Raw genomic sequence first — 13,868 nt, 5'->3', positions numbered from 1 at the left:
TACATAACTCTTCTGATAAGTACTCCAGCAGTAAAAACTAACCCGCTCGACCACAAAGCCCAAGAAACCACGAATCTTGTCCAACGCCAATTACTTCACCATCCTCCATATTCGCCTGACCTCGCGCCGTCAGATTTCTTGTTTACAAAACTGAATCAGTATCTGAAAGGACGGCGATTTTCTTCGCATGCAGAGGTATTGCTGCAGTAGAGCACTGGTTTTCCAGCCAATGTGACACTTTCTACAAAGAGAGGTTAAGGAAGCTGAAAGACCGTTTGCAGAAATGTGTTTACTTTGCTTTGTGATTATGTAGAGAAAAACTAATCATATGTCTACATTTGGCCCTTCTCCCTCAATCCCTTCAGAGTGAGGACAAAATTTATTGATCGTGACTCTATTGTAAGTGAAAAGTTTGTCTATTTAAATACTATACTTTATTTCCCATAAGTATGCTTTCTTTCGCATATTTCATATTGCCATTCATCCGTATTATTGCCTAGATGTTAACTCTAGATCCTTTTCAAATGTTTTGTATTTGTATATTTTTCATGTTGCTGTTCGATTATATTGTTTTCAATGCCGTATATTTTATTTTATTATTTGCTACTTCTACTTTTGCCGCCTCAGGCTCTAATTTCTCAGTTTTATTAATTTATTCTTTGTTCTTGTGACGATTACAATGTTGTCAGTATATACAGATATTTGGCTTGATTTGATGTATTTTCTTCCACGTTGATCTATTTTCTTGATAGCACTGTGCAGGGCAATTATGATTAGAATTGTGGAAAGTCCATCTCTTTGTTTGAATCCTTTTCCACACCTAAAGCTATCGCTCAACACTTTTTAAACTTTCGCTTTGCTCTGACGTCTTCCATGTTCGTTTTAATCAGTTTTATTACATTCTGCTATATTTCCATCATCTTCATTGCCTCGTAGTTTCTGTTTTATAATGCTGTCAAACGCCTGTGTAACATCTGTGAATTAACATATACAATTCAGAGTTATATTCATGGCGTTTTTCCATTGTTGTCAAATTATGAAAAGGTGGTCTATATATATATATATATATATATATATATTAATCGAAACTTGCTTGATATTCTTCTATTACCTTCTCGGTGTTTGATTTCGATCTTTGATTTATGATGCTACATAATACTTGATAAGCAACAGTGTGATTGCTCTAGAGTTTGTACAGTGCTTTCTGTTTTCTTCTTTTAAAAAAGTGGGCACATATAATCCCCCTGTTCCATTCATTTGGCTTTTTTTTTTTTTTTTTTTTTTTTTTTTTTGTTAGTTTCCTGTCATCATACTTTACTATATCTACCATTATTATTATTTTTTTCTTCCAAAAAAGGCCTTTCCATTCTTTAGCCTTACAACTGCTTTTACTTCCTGTAATGTTAGGGTTTAGTTTCATCGCTATCGGTCTTCGTAACCTTCTTCATCGTTCTGTTGGAGCTCTCCGTTATTTATGTGCTCTTGAAGTACACTTGCCAATTTTTTTTATTTTTTACTTGTTATATATTTCCTTCCTTATTCTTGTACCTTTCTATCTTGGCTTGGTATTCTTTTTGTAGTTTTCTTATTGCACTGTAGAATTTGTTCATTTCTGCTCGGATTCTTTCTCTCCCAAACTGTTCCTCATATGTTGTTTATTTCTCCACATTTTATTTGCTTCTCCTCTTAGTTTTTAATAACTTGCTACGTTATTTTTGGTTGTTGTCTGCATCATTTTCCTCAGCTTCGTTTTTCCTGCTGATAATTACTTTATATCCTGTATCAAACCATTCAGCTTTTATGTTTTTTTCTGATTCCGTCATTATTTCTTCATCTTCAATAACGCGTTCTTGATGTATTCCATTTTCCCTTAACCCGGATCCACCTAGTGTGACACACATGATACGCAAAAAAGAGAAGCAGATATGAGTTATCTACTATAAGTTGCTTCGCTGTATGAAAACAAAAGTTACTTCAAATGTTACGTGAAAGGTCTGTCATCACCTGAGCAACAAATATTGCACTGTTTGCAAATCAGCAGGAACAGAAGATTGTCGTAGTTATATACAGCTTTTCGATATGAGTGCTGAGCACGTACGTCTTAGATAATTACTTATTCTTTATTTCTTGGATGGCAATATAATAATAAATATCTACGTTCCAGTTCGCAGAAGGGTCTGGAGAGTATTATATTTTCTCAAATCGCTTTTTTATTTGCATGTTTTGATTCTGTGTCCTTGTAAATTGTGCTGTTTATGTTACATTGGGCGCTTATGTTATTATTTCAGTTTTATGGTGCTTAGCCAACTGTCGTCGTGCGTTTGTTTACGTTCTTGATTTTACAAACAAATATGTCACTTTCAGTATTATACTAAGTACGTGGAAACGTTTTCCAAAAATAACACCTGTTCTATACAGAAACGTACACGGGACTTAGGGGGGCAGGACCCCCCCCCCAAGATCTAAAGTTTATGCAAATAAATTGTTCCTTACTTTATATTTCCTTGTCATTATATTTCTTAGTTGCTAAAGTTTTTAAAAAGTAATATATATGAATTGAAACGTACTTCTAACTATCATAGGCGTAACTAGGATATTTTACTGGGGGACAGGGCCTCTTCTGAACAGTGGCGGATCCAGGGTCGCTGTCAGCCCGGCATATTTCACCAGTATTCCTTCGTGGCCCTCCTCTATCTAAATATATGCGCAGTTTCCGAATCCCCGATTCTTGGGAGAGAACCTTTACTTGTTAGGATATTTTCTTTGAATGTATATTTTATGGTGCTTAAGATTCCAGTTAAACAATGTGAGGTAAGGTGATTTTGAGTTGAACGTCCCGTTCAGCAGCGAGGCTATATGAAACGTGGACCTACTGATTAACGTGGAATCCGAACCACATGAGCTCCCGCTCGGAATCGAACTCAGGTCTTCCACGTCAATCCAGTTAAACAAGTAACTATTGTATTGTATACTCTTGATCTTGGAAGTATACGTTCAATCTCAGTTAAATTGCTAACAAAATACGTATGAAGTTAATTACCCATTTAAGCGCACTACTCCCAAATGGGAACAATTTATTTTTTATCAATTTTTGTTAGTGGATTATTAGTTTTGAATTTATTTCGTCTTTTACAATAAGGACCTGGTACTAGTCCATCTGCTACCACTAAAATACTCAAAATATGTTAAGTGAGGTCAGAATCAATAAGTTTAGAAAGAATTAGGAAATTCTGAAATAAAAATAAATTGGGCTTAAATGGGTTAGGGCTAGTTGAAGAACAAGGAGTGGTGGTAAATGAATTTTAGAGTTCAGTGAAACACGATACTCACGTAATTTATAATTTATATTACTATAAAGATTTCAGAATGATTATTCCATTATAAATTGTTTATTTAAATAGCACAGAACCTTCCTAGTTAGAAAATACCACATACAAACGTAAAGGTGTTTACTACTAAAGTACAGCCCGCATTTTCCTCATGTAAACATAATACATTGTATACATATATAAGTACGGTTTCAATGTCCAATTTGCTAATTTAATTACATTCTGTCAGATCAACTAATTATTGTAAGTCACCTTTCTTAGAAAATTCAAATCTACTTCAATGATGGATGGAATTGAGAATAAATAATTATGCACTTTGGTTATCTTTATAGTTATTCTAGTTCAGCACATAACGTTTTTTCATATTCATACTTTCCTTTTTTGCTTATTTTCTGTAAATTCCACCTTATATTCTTGTTATTTGCCTCAGTTTCTTTGTTCTTGATATGTTTTATCTTATTGTAGCTGTAACTAGAAATGGTCTGAATCACAATTGGGCCGAGGAGATCTGTTTACATTAGTGGTGGATGTGCTATATTTAAGTACATGGTCTATTTGATTTACTTTGCTCCTGGTATTTTCCAGGTGGTTTGTATGTGACTTTATCTGTGAAATCTGTGCTTTTGACACGTATATATATAAATTTTTTTCTTATTGCAAATTGAACAAAGAGAAATTTAGTGTTGTTGCTCTGTTGATAGTGAATGGCTTTCTGTGAATTTTTGTATCTGTCTCTTGTATCTTCATGATCGACTTTTGCATCGAAATCTCCTAGAACTACTAGATGCTCATAGTGAGCTTTTTTTTTTTTTTTTTTTTTTTCCCACACGGTACCACCTCAAATTGGTTATAAAATCTATTTCTTGTTCTTCCTTTAATTCGATGGATGCATGAACTGATATTATACTAAATTTTCCTTTAATTCTTATTTTACAAATTCGGTCATCAATTGGTTCGAATCCTAATATACACTCCCTTATCCTTCTATTGAGTATAGATTCTGTTTCGTACAGGCCAATTCTTGTTTTCGGATGAGTATAGACCATGATATAGTCTTTCGTGTATATCCTGTCTTCCTCCTCCCATCTTATTTCTTGTAATGCTATTATGTCTGATCCAAACGTTTTCATCTCTTCGGCAATTTCAAACATTTTTCCCAAGTTGCAGTATGGTTTTGTACGTTCCAAGTTTGTAATACTATCTCACTTTTTCCCATTTCTTCTGTCTATTCTTTGTATTCTTAACATCTTGATGCAGCCGAGGCTCGATATGAGATTTCGTAACATGTTTTGTTCTATAGGCTGAGGTCGTTAGCCTGACATTTAACCCCCAACCTGGACGACTACGTTATTTTCTGTCAGAGTTTTCTTCTCTTAACCTCTATAGATTCATGTACCAATTGCAAGGCAAAAGTGCCGGGTTGTCCACCCCGAATGTATCCGGTGCCTATTAAATCTCGTAGGCGTTCCCTTATCTGCCATCTGAAGACACGCATGATGGAGTCCGATATCTCCTCCAGGACAAAGACTTAAACACTGAAGGCCTTATGCAGAGTCGTTCTGATGTGTGATTAGTGCCATACTAAAAAGTTCATCTAAGATATGTTTCCTGCAGTAGTCAGACCTTTAGTATCACGCTAATCATACGTCAAAACGACTCTGCATAAGGCGGTGATTATCTTGGACGAGGTATAAATATATTGCTTTGCTATGTTTAGTGTGATTTTCATTTATGACAAATGCCGGGAACAGAAGCAATTAACATGTAAAACACAAAGGATATGTATGTGTAAAACTTTCGAGAATAATAAGTTTAATAGGAGGAACATCTACATAAGATCAGCATATTATGTTTTTTCTCAAAATACCATAGAATATGGAATATTATTTTGGGGTAACAGCAACTACATAAATGAGGTTCTTCTACTACTACTACTACAAAAAAGAAGAAGAAAGAAAATGTTATTAGAATAATCAGTTGTGTATCATATAAAGAACACCGTAAATCTTTGTTCTCTAAGCTGAAAACTATGGCTGTTCTCAATTTGTATATATATATATAAGGCTTTAATATATGTAAAACAAAATATGTCAGGCAATTAGCGTAGACAAGATATTCACTCATACAATACGAGATGTGCTAAACAAGTTGATATATCGTATAGCACACTATCAAAAATAGCTATACAATAAAAGGTATAAAATTCATGAACAGGTTACCAATACAGACGCAAAAATTACCAATTACTCAATTTAAAAATAAATTGAATGATTGCTTGTATATTTTCATTTGACGTTGTCTATTGTCTGTATACAGACAATAAAAATATTCTATTCTACTAAAACTAACGTGCTGAATCAATATATTCAAATCTCGGATTTGGATTAAACAAGATAGTTATAAAAATATGAGATTTGTGGAAACAAAACAAAACAAAAAAAATCTTTGCCACATCCTTCAGATGGTCATTTGCTGATTCCAGTGGAAAACTGACGATGCAGGACGGACTGTCAAATTAGTTCAAGGCGGCTCTGTTGAAGGTGCCAGAAATGTTGGAAAGCAAATTGCCAAATTTTCTAATTCATTGTTTTGTACTGAAGAAGCAAAGCAATTATTTTGAAGAAGAATAAAAAAGTCTGAGCTAGTGTCAGAAGAACGGTGTATTTTACAAGTTGATTTCAGTGAAAATTTTAACATAGGACTAGTTCACTAGGATGAAGAACAAAGTGCACATTGGTCCAATGACCAAACAACTATTTACACTGCAGTAGCCCACACACAATCTGGAATACTTTCATATACCATCTTATCACAATACATGCAACATGATAAATTAGCTGTTCATGCATTTAATAAAAAATTGTATGAAGACTTGAAAAGTAAGAACCCTAAACTGAAAATAATAGATTTTTTTCTGATAGTGCTAGTCAACATTTTGAATGACTTTACTCTGGCCAATATTTTACTTTTCATGCAGTAGACCGTGGTCTCCTCTTGAACTGGCACTTTTTCTGCACATCACATGGAAAAGGTAAGGTTGATGGTGTTGGAGGAATGCTAAAACACAATGGGTGGCAACGTGTAAAGGCAAGACAGGCTCATGTACACTCATGTCCAAAATTATTGTCACATGTATATAAATATGTTGTTGTAGGAATATAATTTGATAACGAATTCGCCCGGAATCTCTTATAATGTTAGTATGTGTATAATCGGGAAAGACATGTATGTGGCAAATTTCATGTCAAAAGAGCAAGAAATAAGAACAATAAAACGAAAAATAAAACTTTCTTGTCCATTTAGCAACATTTTGTTTTACTCACTCTACTTTTCGTATTTATTCTTTTTCTATGGAATTTACCACAAATACACATTTCCCGATTATACACATAGTATCAGTATTAAAAGTACCCTGCAAAATCATTATCAAATTATATTCTTACAAAAAACAGTTATAGATATGCGACATTCATTTTGTACATGAGTGTACCAATTATTATATAATAAGGAAAAAAGCTACTTTTTTTTAGGACAAATTTTGCAGAACCAGTATGAAAATTTTCTTCATATTTCAATTTTCCTCTTATGAATTCCTCCTTCAATAGATTTTCTCCCACTTATTGGATTGTCGTAAATATCTACTAATACTTCATTCTTTCATTTATCTCGTGATACAATCTTTTAGCATACTTTCAATAGTTCTTTTACACAAAGCATTAATTGGAATTCTTACACTTTTTTTTTTTTTTTTTTTTTTTTTTTTTTTTTTATTGTGTTGCCTATGATTCTGTAAATCAAAGACGTACGTGCCTTCGTCGTGTGAAATTCGGGTTCGGGACCTAATGTGGTTTGGATCCCACGTTAAGCTGTACGTCCACGTCTCATATAGCATCGCTGCTAAACGGGACGCTAAACTCAAATCCAATCCAATCTGCATCTATATACGTATCCAACACCAATCCGACTTTTTTTTTCTTTCTTTTTTACTAAGACGTTTGCTGTAAATGAACGAATTAAATCGAAAACTAAGTAACTATATCTCTTTAATCTCTAGGTTAAACTGTTAATGTTGCAGGTTTAATTTTTGCACTAAGGTGTAAGTTAATGCGCTTAAATTATACATATGTATGGAAACAAAGTCGTGCGAAAATCAGCCTATGTTGTATCATTCAAGCCGTAGACTTCATAGTTGGTGTTCCAGCTGACAGTTGATTAGTGCCTCACCTGTTGCCCAAGTTGCCCATGACGTATGTCAAGAATAATACAAGTGAATATTTGTAATCATGCGTCAGTTTAATTCCTTACGTTGTTAAATCATACAGTGTTTACATCACACTTCGTACCATATGGTAGCCTACAAATTAAAACTAGTTATTATTCAATTGTTCTGTTTCACGCAGAGATATTGCACTATTAGATGTATGTGGTATAGTTATTATTTTGTCCTTAAACAACAAAATATCTTTCATAGATCATATTTCCTATGCTATGAATTTCCAGAACATTTCACGAACCCAAATTTCTAGGACTTCAAGTGGGAACCCTGCAGTCAAGATGACGTACGCCACCTTTCACTTCTTATCGGGTTATTTACAGGGATTTAATACTGAACTGGTGTTGAATTGGAATCTTGACTGAAGATCCTCAAGGTAGAGGTGCTCTTCAACTCCACTAGCGAATACTAGGATGTGGTACGTTTAACATACACGCCTCAGGTAAACATTATAAAAATGTCTTTCCAAGTGTATCAGAAACATATAAACAAAGAATAATGTTTAATGACCTCATTGCAGGTTTTTCTACACAGTTTATACTTAAGTCCATTTTCCTACAATTTTTTCGACTGCCAACGCATTCTCTCTTTTAAAATTTATAATCGTAATAAAATGGGATTAATCTTTGCTTCAAGCGTGTGTGATCTATGTTAAAATCTTACTTCTCTTTTCGTGAGTTGAGTTGAGTTAATTTTGAGTTTAACGTCCTTTCAGCAGCGAGACTATATGAGACAGGACCTACTGATTAACGTGGAATCTGAACCACATGAGCTTCCGCCGAGTATCGAACCCAGATCTCCCACACTAAAGGCGCGCACATTAACCGCTTAGCCACTAAGGAGCTCTTTTCTTTTCGTGACTCCTTCGGCTCGCAGAGTGTGTGGACACTATGCACACACATTACGAAAGTTATGAAATTACAGCAACTTTTTATAAATAAATATGCGGATAAAAAATATTACATTTTCACACTGTGAAAGACATTTTTAAAGCTTTACGAACAATTTGTTTATTTCTGCCAACAGCTAGTAACTTTAAGTGAATTCTACGTTGTATAAATAAACTATTCACGTTAAAAGGAAAGTATATATTTAACTTTTATACCACCTTAAATATATGCGAGAAATTCTATTCAACCCAGTGCAACTGTTCGTACTTAATAATTTCTTGTCATATCTTGAAATAATGGATAAAATTCTAAGAAATATTTTGTTCTAGTATTCCCTGTTTGAGTGAATGTCTGTTACGTCGTTAAAAGTAACATTCAATAAAACAATTTTAATTCGTTAAATATGTTTATCTTAGGTTTAATATTAGACAATAAGTTGCGAAAGTTTGGATGTAAAACACATTTAAACGAGTCCTTGGGTACTTATTTATATATACACACAGGTTACTTTTCTTCATTTGTATGTACAATACGTGATCCATCAACCTGGATATTACAACTACAAATATCATACAACATACGATTATTTGCACACAAAAACACAGCAAATCCTTCTAATGTCAGTATAAATTATCGTATTATTTTGCAGAGAATTTCTTCACTGTTTTATTTTTAAAAATCAGCATTATAACACACTCGATTACTTTTTACGCAAATACGCCTAAAATTAAAAATTGAAATATTAAAAGGGAAGAAAAATAAAACAAATCAACTCGCATTATGCACATTTTAAACAAAAACACTGATGTTGCAGATTCCATGACACATAACCTACTCAGTTGTAATACTAATATTAATTCCTACTGGCTCAGTCTCAGACGGAAACAATCATTCTGACACAATTCTCTGAAATAATTTCTGAACGTGAGAATGAATTTCGCATATTTTTCTATCTTTTTAAGATTTATGGACAATTTAATATTATTTAAAATTGTGGCCAACTCATTCAATAAACATTAATCAAAGAAATGTAACGTATTTTCCGACTGTACAGCTGAAATCAAAAGATTTGTTTTGTTAATTAAGGCCATTTATAACAAACTATGCATAAAACACCCACCAGTGGCAACACAAATTACACTGTTCGGAAAGAGTTATACTGGAAGTTAACACTGGACACGGGCTATGACAGTTCGCATAAATGCAGTCTGTGTCTGCGCCGTAGACCAAACTAGCTACTAGCAAGAGAAATTAGAGCATATGGTACATCAGCACGCTAATAATTATATTCAGGTTCGATTCCTCCCTCTGCAACACATTTTTACTCTGAATTACATACGAACCTTTATTTATAGTATCAAAAAAATAGATTTAATACAAGCTTTATATTCTTACAAAACTTAAGTTCGAAATATTACAATTAATAGTAAGATTATTGGCACAAAAAATGTAAAAAGGAAAATCGCCTTAAATCTAGAGGGAATATGTGCAACTGAAGTCCTGGACCAGAAATTCAACAGACTAAACTCCAAAGTTAGGAATAAGAATGCGTGGGTGGTCAGGATAGAAACTGATTAACACCAACAGAACAAGAGTGAATACTGTATTCCGTCTCAGGTTTGGTCACAATTTCAGACATGTTTTAGCTACGCTTGCAGAAACACCTTGTGTGTTTAAAAATCCCTGTTATCACATTTAAAACTTAATTTAGATTGAAGAGTTGTCGGCCAAAATTTCATAACTTATGGTTCAAATGTGCTGCTAGAATTAACAAAAGAGAGATATGCACGGAAATAAATTCCGATTAGTACGTTATCTTTCCACACTTACTAAAACCCTATTTCATGTATAGAAATTAATATCTACACGTACAAATCTAACACTTGTGCGATAACAAATTATATTATAACGATCTTTAAGTATGTTTAGATCATCTAATTTTATAGTAAACATGACAATGGGTATTTCAAAGTTGATTTCTTTACCCTAATGACTTCGACAACTTGGCTGCTTTTTTGTACTTGCAGGAAGCTTCTTGTTGTCTAAAGACTGATTTTATATTTACGATGTACAGTAAAACACATGAAGAGGACGGTGCAGTGTGGCTCAGTGGTACCTGCTCACCTCTAGTCCGTGAGATCTGAACGCCAATTAAATAGGACTTATGGCGGACAAACACCGTGAACGTGGTTTATACCGTTTTCTTCCAACTTCTTCAGTACACCATTGTCACAATCTCCCTTGGTCTCCGTGCATAAACGTAGGACGTTAAACAAAACAGAGAAAAAAGTAGTATGGCAAATTAAATCATTAGAATGCAGTCTAACTTAAGTCAAATAAAATATTGCCATTCGCATGATTTCAAGTATGTTCCGCAGTACACAGTATGCGTTGCTTGTCGCACAAACAAGAAAGAAAAAAAAAAGTCATGAATGTGTAAACTGTGGATCTACATTCTTTTTAAAATATAGCATTTTCATATTTGTACTATTGTGCTGCAAACTCTAAACTTCTCTTTTGCGTTTCCAGCATTCTAACCGTTATTCGCGTCCCTCCCTTTGCACTACTACTCTACTAGGTTCTCACGCTCTCGGTAGATTCCATGCAGAAATAACAAGTTATAGTAGTAGTTTGATCTATTATTCTACATCTATTCGAAACCCCAGTGGTATCCTAGTTTAGGCAATCATACATCAATGCATGATTTTCTAATTTTTTTTATTCATCACAAAATGCATTCCTAGTACCTTATAAATTATTTATTATGGGAGATATTGCATGCATACGTGCAGATTTACTTTAGGAGGGCATAATCTCTATGAGTATAAATACTGCGTTCGGACATGTGTGCGCAAAAACGCGAACCAACCGTGGTAATTGGCCTACATAATGATAGAGCGAAGCTGGTGGGCCACTGCAGAGACGCATTTGTATTTACCAGGCGGGTTGCCGACGGTAGGTATGCGCGTAAGCGAGGTTAGTAAAAATCACATTGTGTTCCGCAAGTTACTAGATCCTTTGCGTATCGAAAAGCCTTATCATTACGGATCACAACACATTGTACTGACATACGAATTCAGTTCATCATGAATTCTTTGTGGACTATTACGAGCTTAAAAGCATAATTTCGATTACATTTTTTAATATTAGGGATGTCACAAAATGGGAGCCACATATCTTTGATTAATTATATATTCCTTTTAAAAAACGTTTAAAAAATCAATATTCTGTAATTTTCACAAATCTATGGTTGCCTAAACTGGGATGACATCGAAAGGTACACAATAGCGGGAATTAAAGGTGTTAATGAAAAAAAAAAAAAAAAGAGTTAACTACTGTATTACCGGACCAATTTTAGAAAACTTACCAGATGAATCAGAGAATTGATTTTGGTTTGTGAGGAAGAGTGAGTGAAAGTCAGGTTGAAGTTAAGACAATACTTGTTGTTATTAGTTGTTTCTGATGCTGTAAGCCGAAAGCGGAAAGGACTATTTGGCGAAGTACTCTTTTTATTGGGTATGGCAAAGGCACTGTGCAATTGGTGCGTAAATGAAAAGATTTTTACATATCGTGTTTGTTAGTTGCTAAAATTTGTGAAAAGCATGATCTAGTAAACAGGCGAACAGTTTGTCGTTAAGTGTAGAAACAAATTGAAAATAAACAGATAAAAGAAGACGAACACCCAACCAAACCTACTTTAGTACGTTTTGATACTTTTTTTGGATAACATTTAATATCTTCCCCAAAGCTATACAACACATAAACCATATATTTTATGACATAAACTAAAAAGTGTTTTTCCTCTATCCGCGGTTATGCGTATACCCACCGGCGCTGACCCTCATGCTCGCTTCGAAAACCGTTCGGGTTCTCTTGCTCCGCTCCTACTCTGACTCGGTTTAATAGCATTCGTGCTTTTTAGTGGCCACCCATCATAAGTTGGTTTGTTTTATGCACTAGTTTTTATGTCATACGTCCACACTATATTTCGAACAATAATCACTACCAAGTGAGCCGAAGTCACAACACAGTACTAAAACCTTATTTTTTTTGGGGGGGGGGACACTTTAAAAAAAATCTTCGTGTGGTCCTGCAATACAGCAGTAATGCCGAAATAAACATTGTCAAATATGCAGGGAACCATTTGTACGGGGAAAAAAATATTGGTATTATTTCCTTGTAGCTGACAGCTTGTCAATCTGCACGTAAACTTTTCATTAAATTATTTACAATAGTATTTCACAGTTTTTTAGTCATCACCGTCACTTATATCTAACAAATGATCCAGTTTTATTTCTTTCCCCGAAGCACGCGCTGGTTTGTGTTTCTTTTCTTTCTTTGAAGACTGTCCAACAACATATTCGGGCATTATCAATTTTGAACTACGAAAATGAGGTTTACTTTCATCAGTCTTTTCAACTTTTATCTTCGGTTGTTTGAAAGTTATATGCCCAGACTCAGATACTTGTTCTACTGGCATTGGTTTCTCTTCTTTTCTGGCTTTTACCTCTTTCAGGAAATTTAATGCTGCTGTTGCATTAGCTTTTTCTGACATATCATCCTGAGACACGTTAGCAAGGGAGTATTTAGTCCATTTGTGCGGATTTCGCTTAAAATCTGGTGTACCACGACCCTTTATCCAACTCGGTGGAACATCAGGTTTCTTGAAAATACTTTCTTGTCCTTGGTATTGTTTCATTTCGGATCGGAGTTTTCTTTGAACTCTTCTATCCACTCGCACATTTGGATTTACATTATCATCCAAACTTCCAACCGATGAATTTGTACTGTCCATCTGTCTATCATTTTTCTCCTTTTCAGCTTCATCAAGTTTGTCAAATATACTCTTTTGGCGATCTGCAAATCCTGAGTGACTACTTGTGATAGAAAATTTAGGCATGATTTTTGCACTCATGAAACGTAAAATATGTGAGATACAAACTAACGTCGCACATTAATCACTGTACAAAGTTCGATTGTTAACTACATATGTACACAATTATACAAGTTGGATTGTTAACTACATATGTATACAATTATGTTAACACACTTTGGTTTCAACGTATATAGCTATTTTCGGAACACAATACACCAATTCAAAACCTATTACAATGTTCAAAACTGCACTTCAGCATTCTGTTAATAACTGCAGACACAAACAACAGAAGTATATTTTTTCAATTTTTTTTCTTCTTATCAGAAACTATAAAATTTAAAATACTAATAGGTTCACTTCTCAGACGTTCATTTTCTACAGCTACAGATGATGTAAACCATTAATTTCTACAGCTAAGAAGAAAAATAGTCAATGCGTTATAGCAAGAATAAATTTTTATGATATTTTGAGAGAGAAGTGCAGGATGATTTTTAATAATA

The 13,868-nt window shown here is 34.1% G+C and overlaps 1 protein-coding gene across 1 annotated transcript; it reads right to left on the bottom strand.

Moving 5' to 3' along the window:
• Positions 1–11,271: 11,271 nt before the first annotated feature.
• On the bottom strand, positions 11,272–13,707 carry LOC145680550 (U5 small nuclear ribonucleoprotein TSSC4). Its single transcript, XM_081751182.1, has one exon. The coding sequence runs from the start codon at positions 13,405–13,407 to the stop codon at positions 12,742–12,744; it is 666 nt and encodes a 221-aa protein (XP_081607308.1). The 5' UTR covers positions 13,408–13,707; the 3' UTR covers positions 11,272–12,741.
• Positions 13,708–13,868: the final 161 nt, after the last annotated feature.

Source organism: Thermobia domestica, chromosome 3 (genome assembly GCF_964235325.1).
Source record: "Thermobia domestica chromosome 3, izTheDome1.hap1.1, whole genome shotgun sequence".
In the NCBI taxonomy this organism is placed as follows: domain Eukaryota; kingdom Metazoa; phylum Arthropoda; class Insecta; order Zygentoma; family Lepismatidae; genus Thermobia; species Thermobia domestica.
Note: the sequence above shows the minus strand (reverse complement) of the source record. Positions and strands in the feature narration are given on the sequence as shown.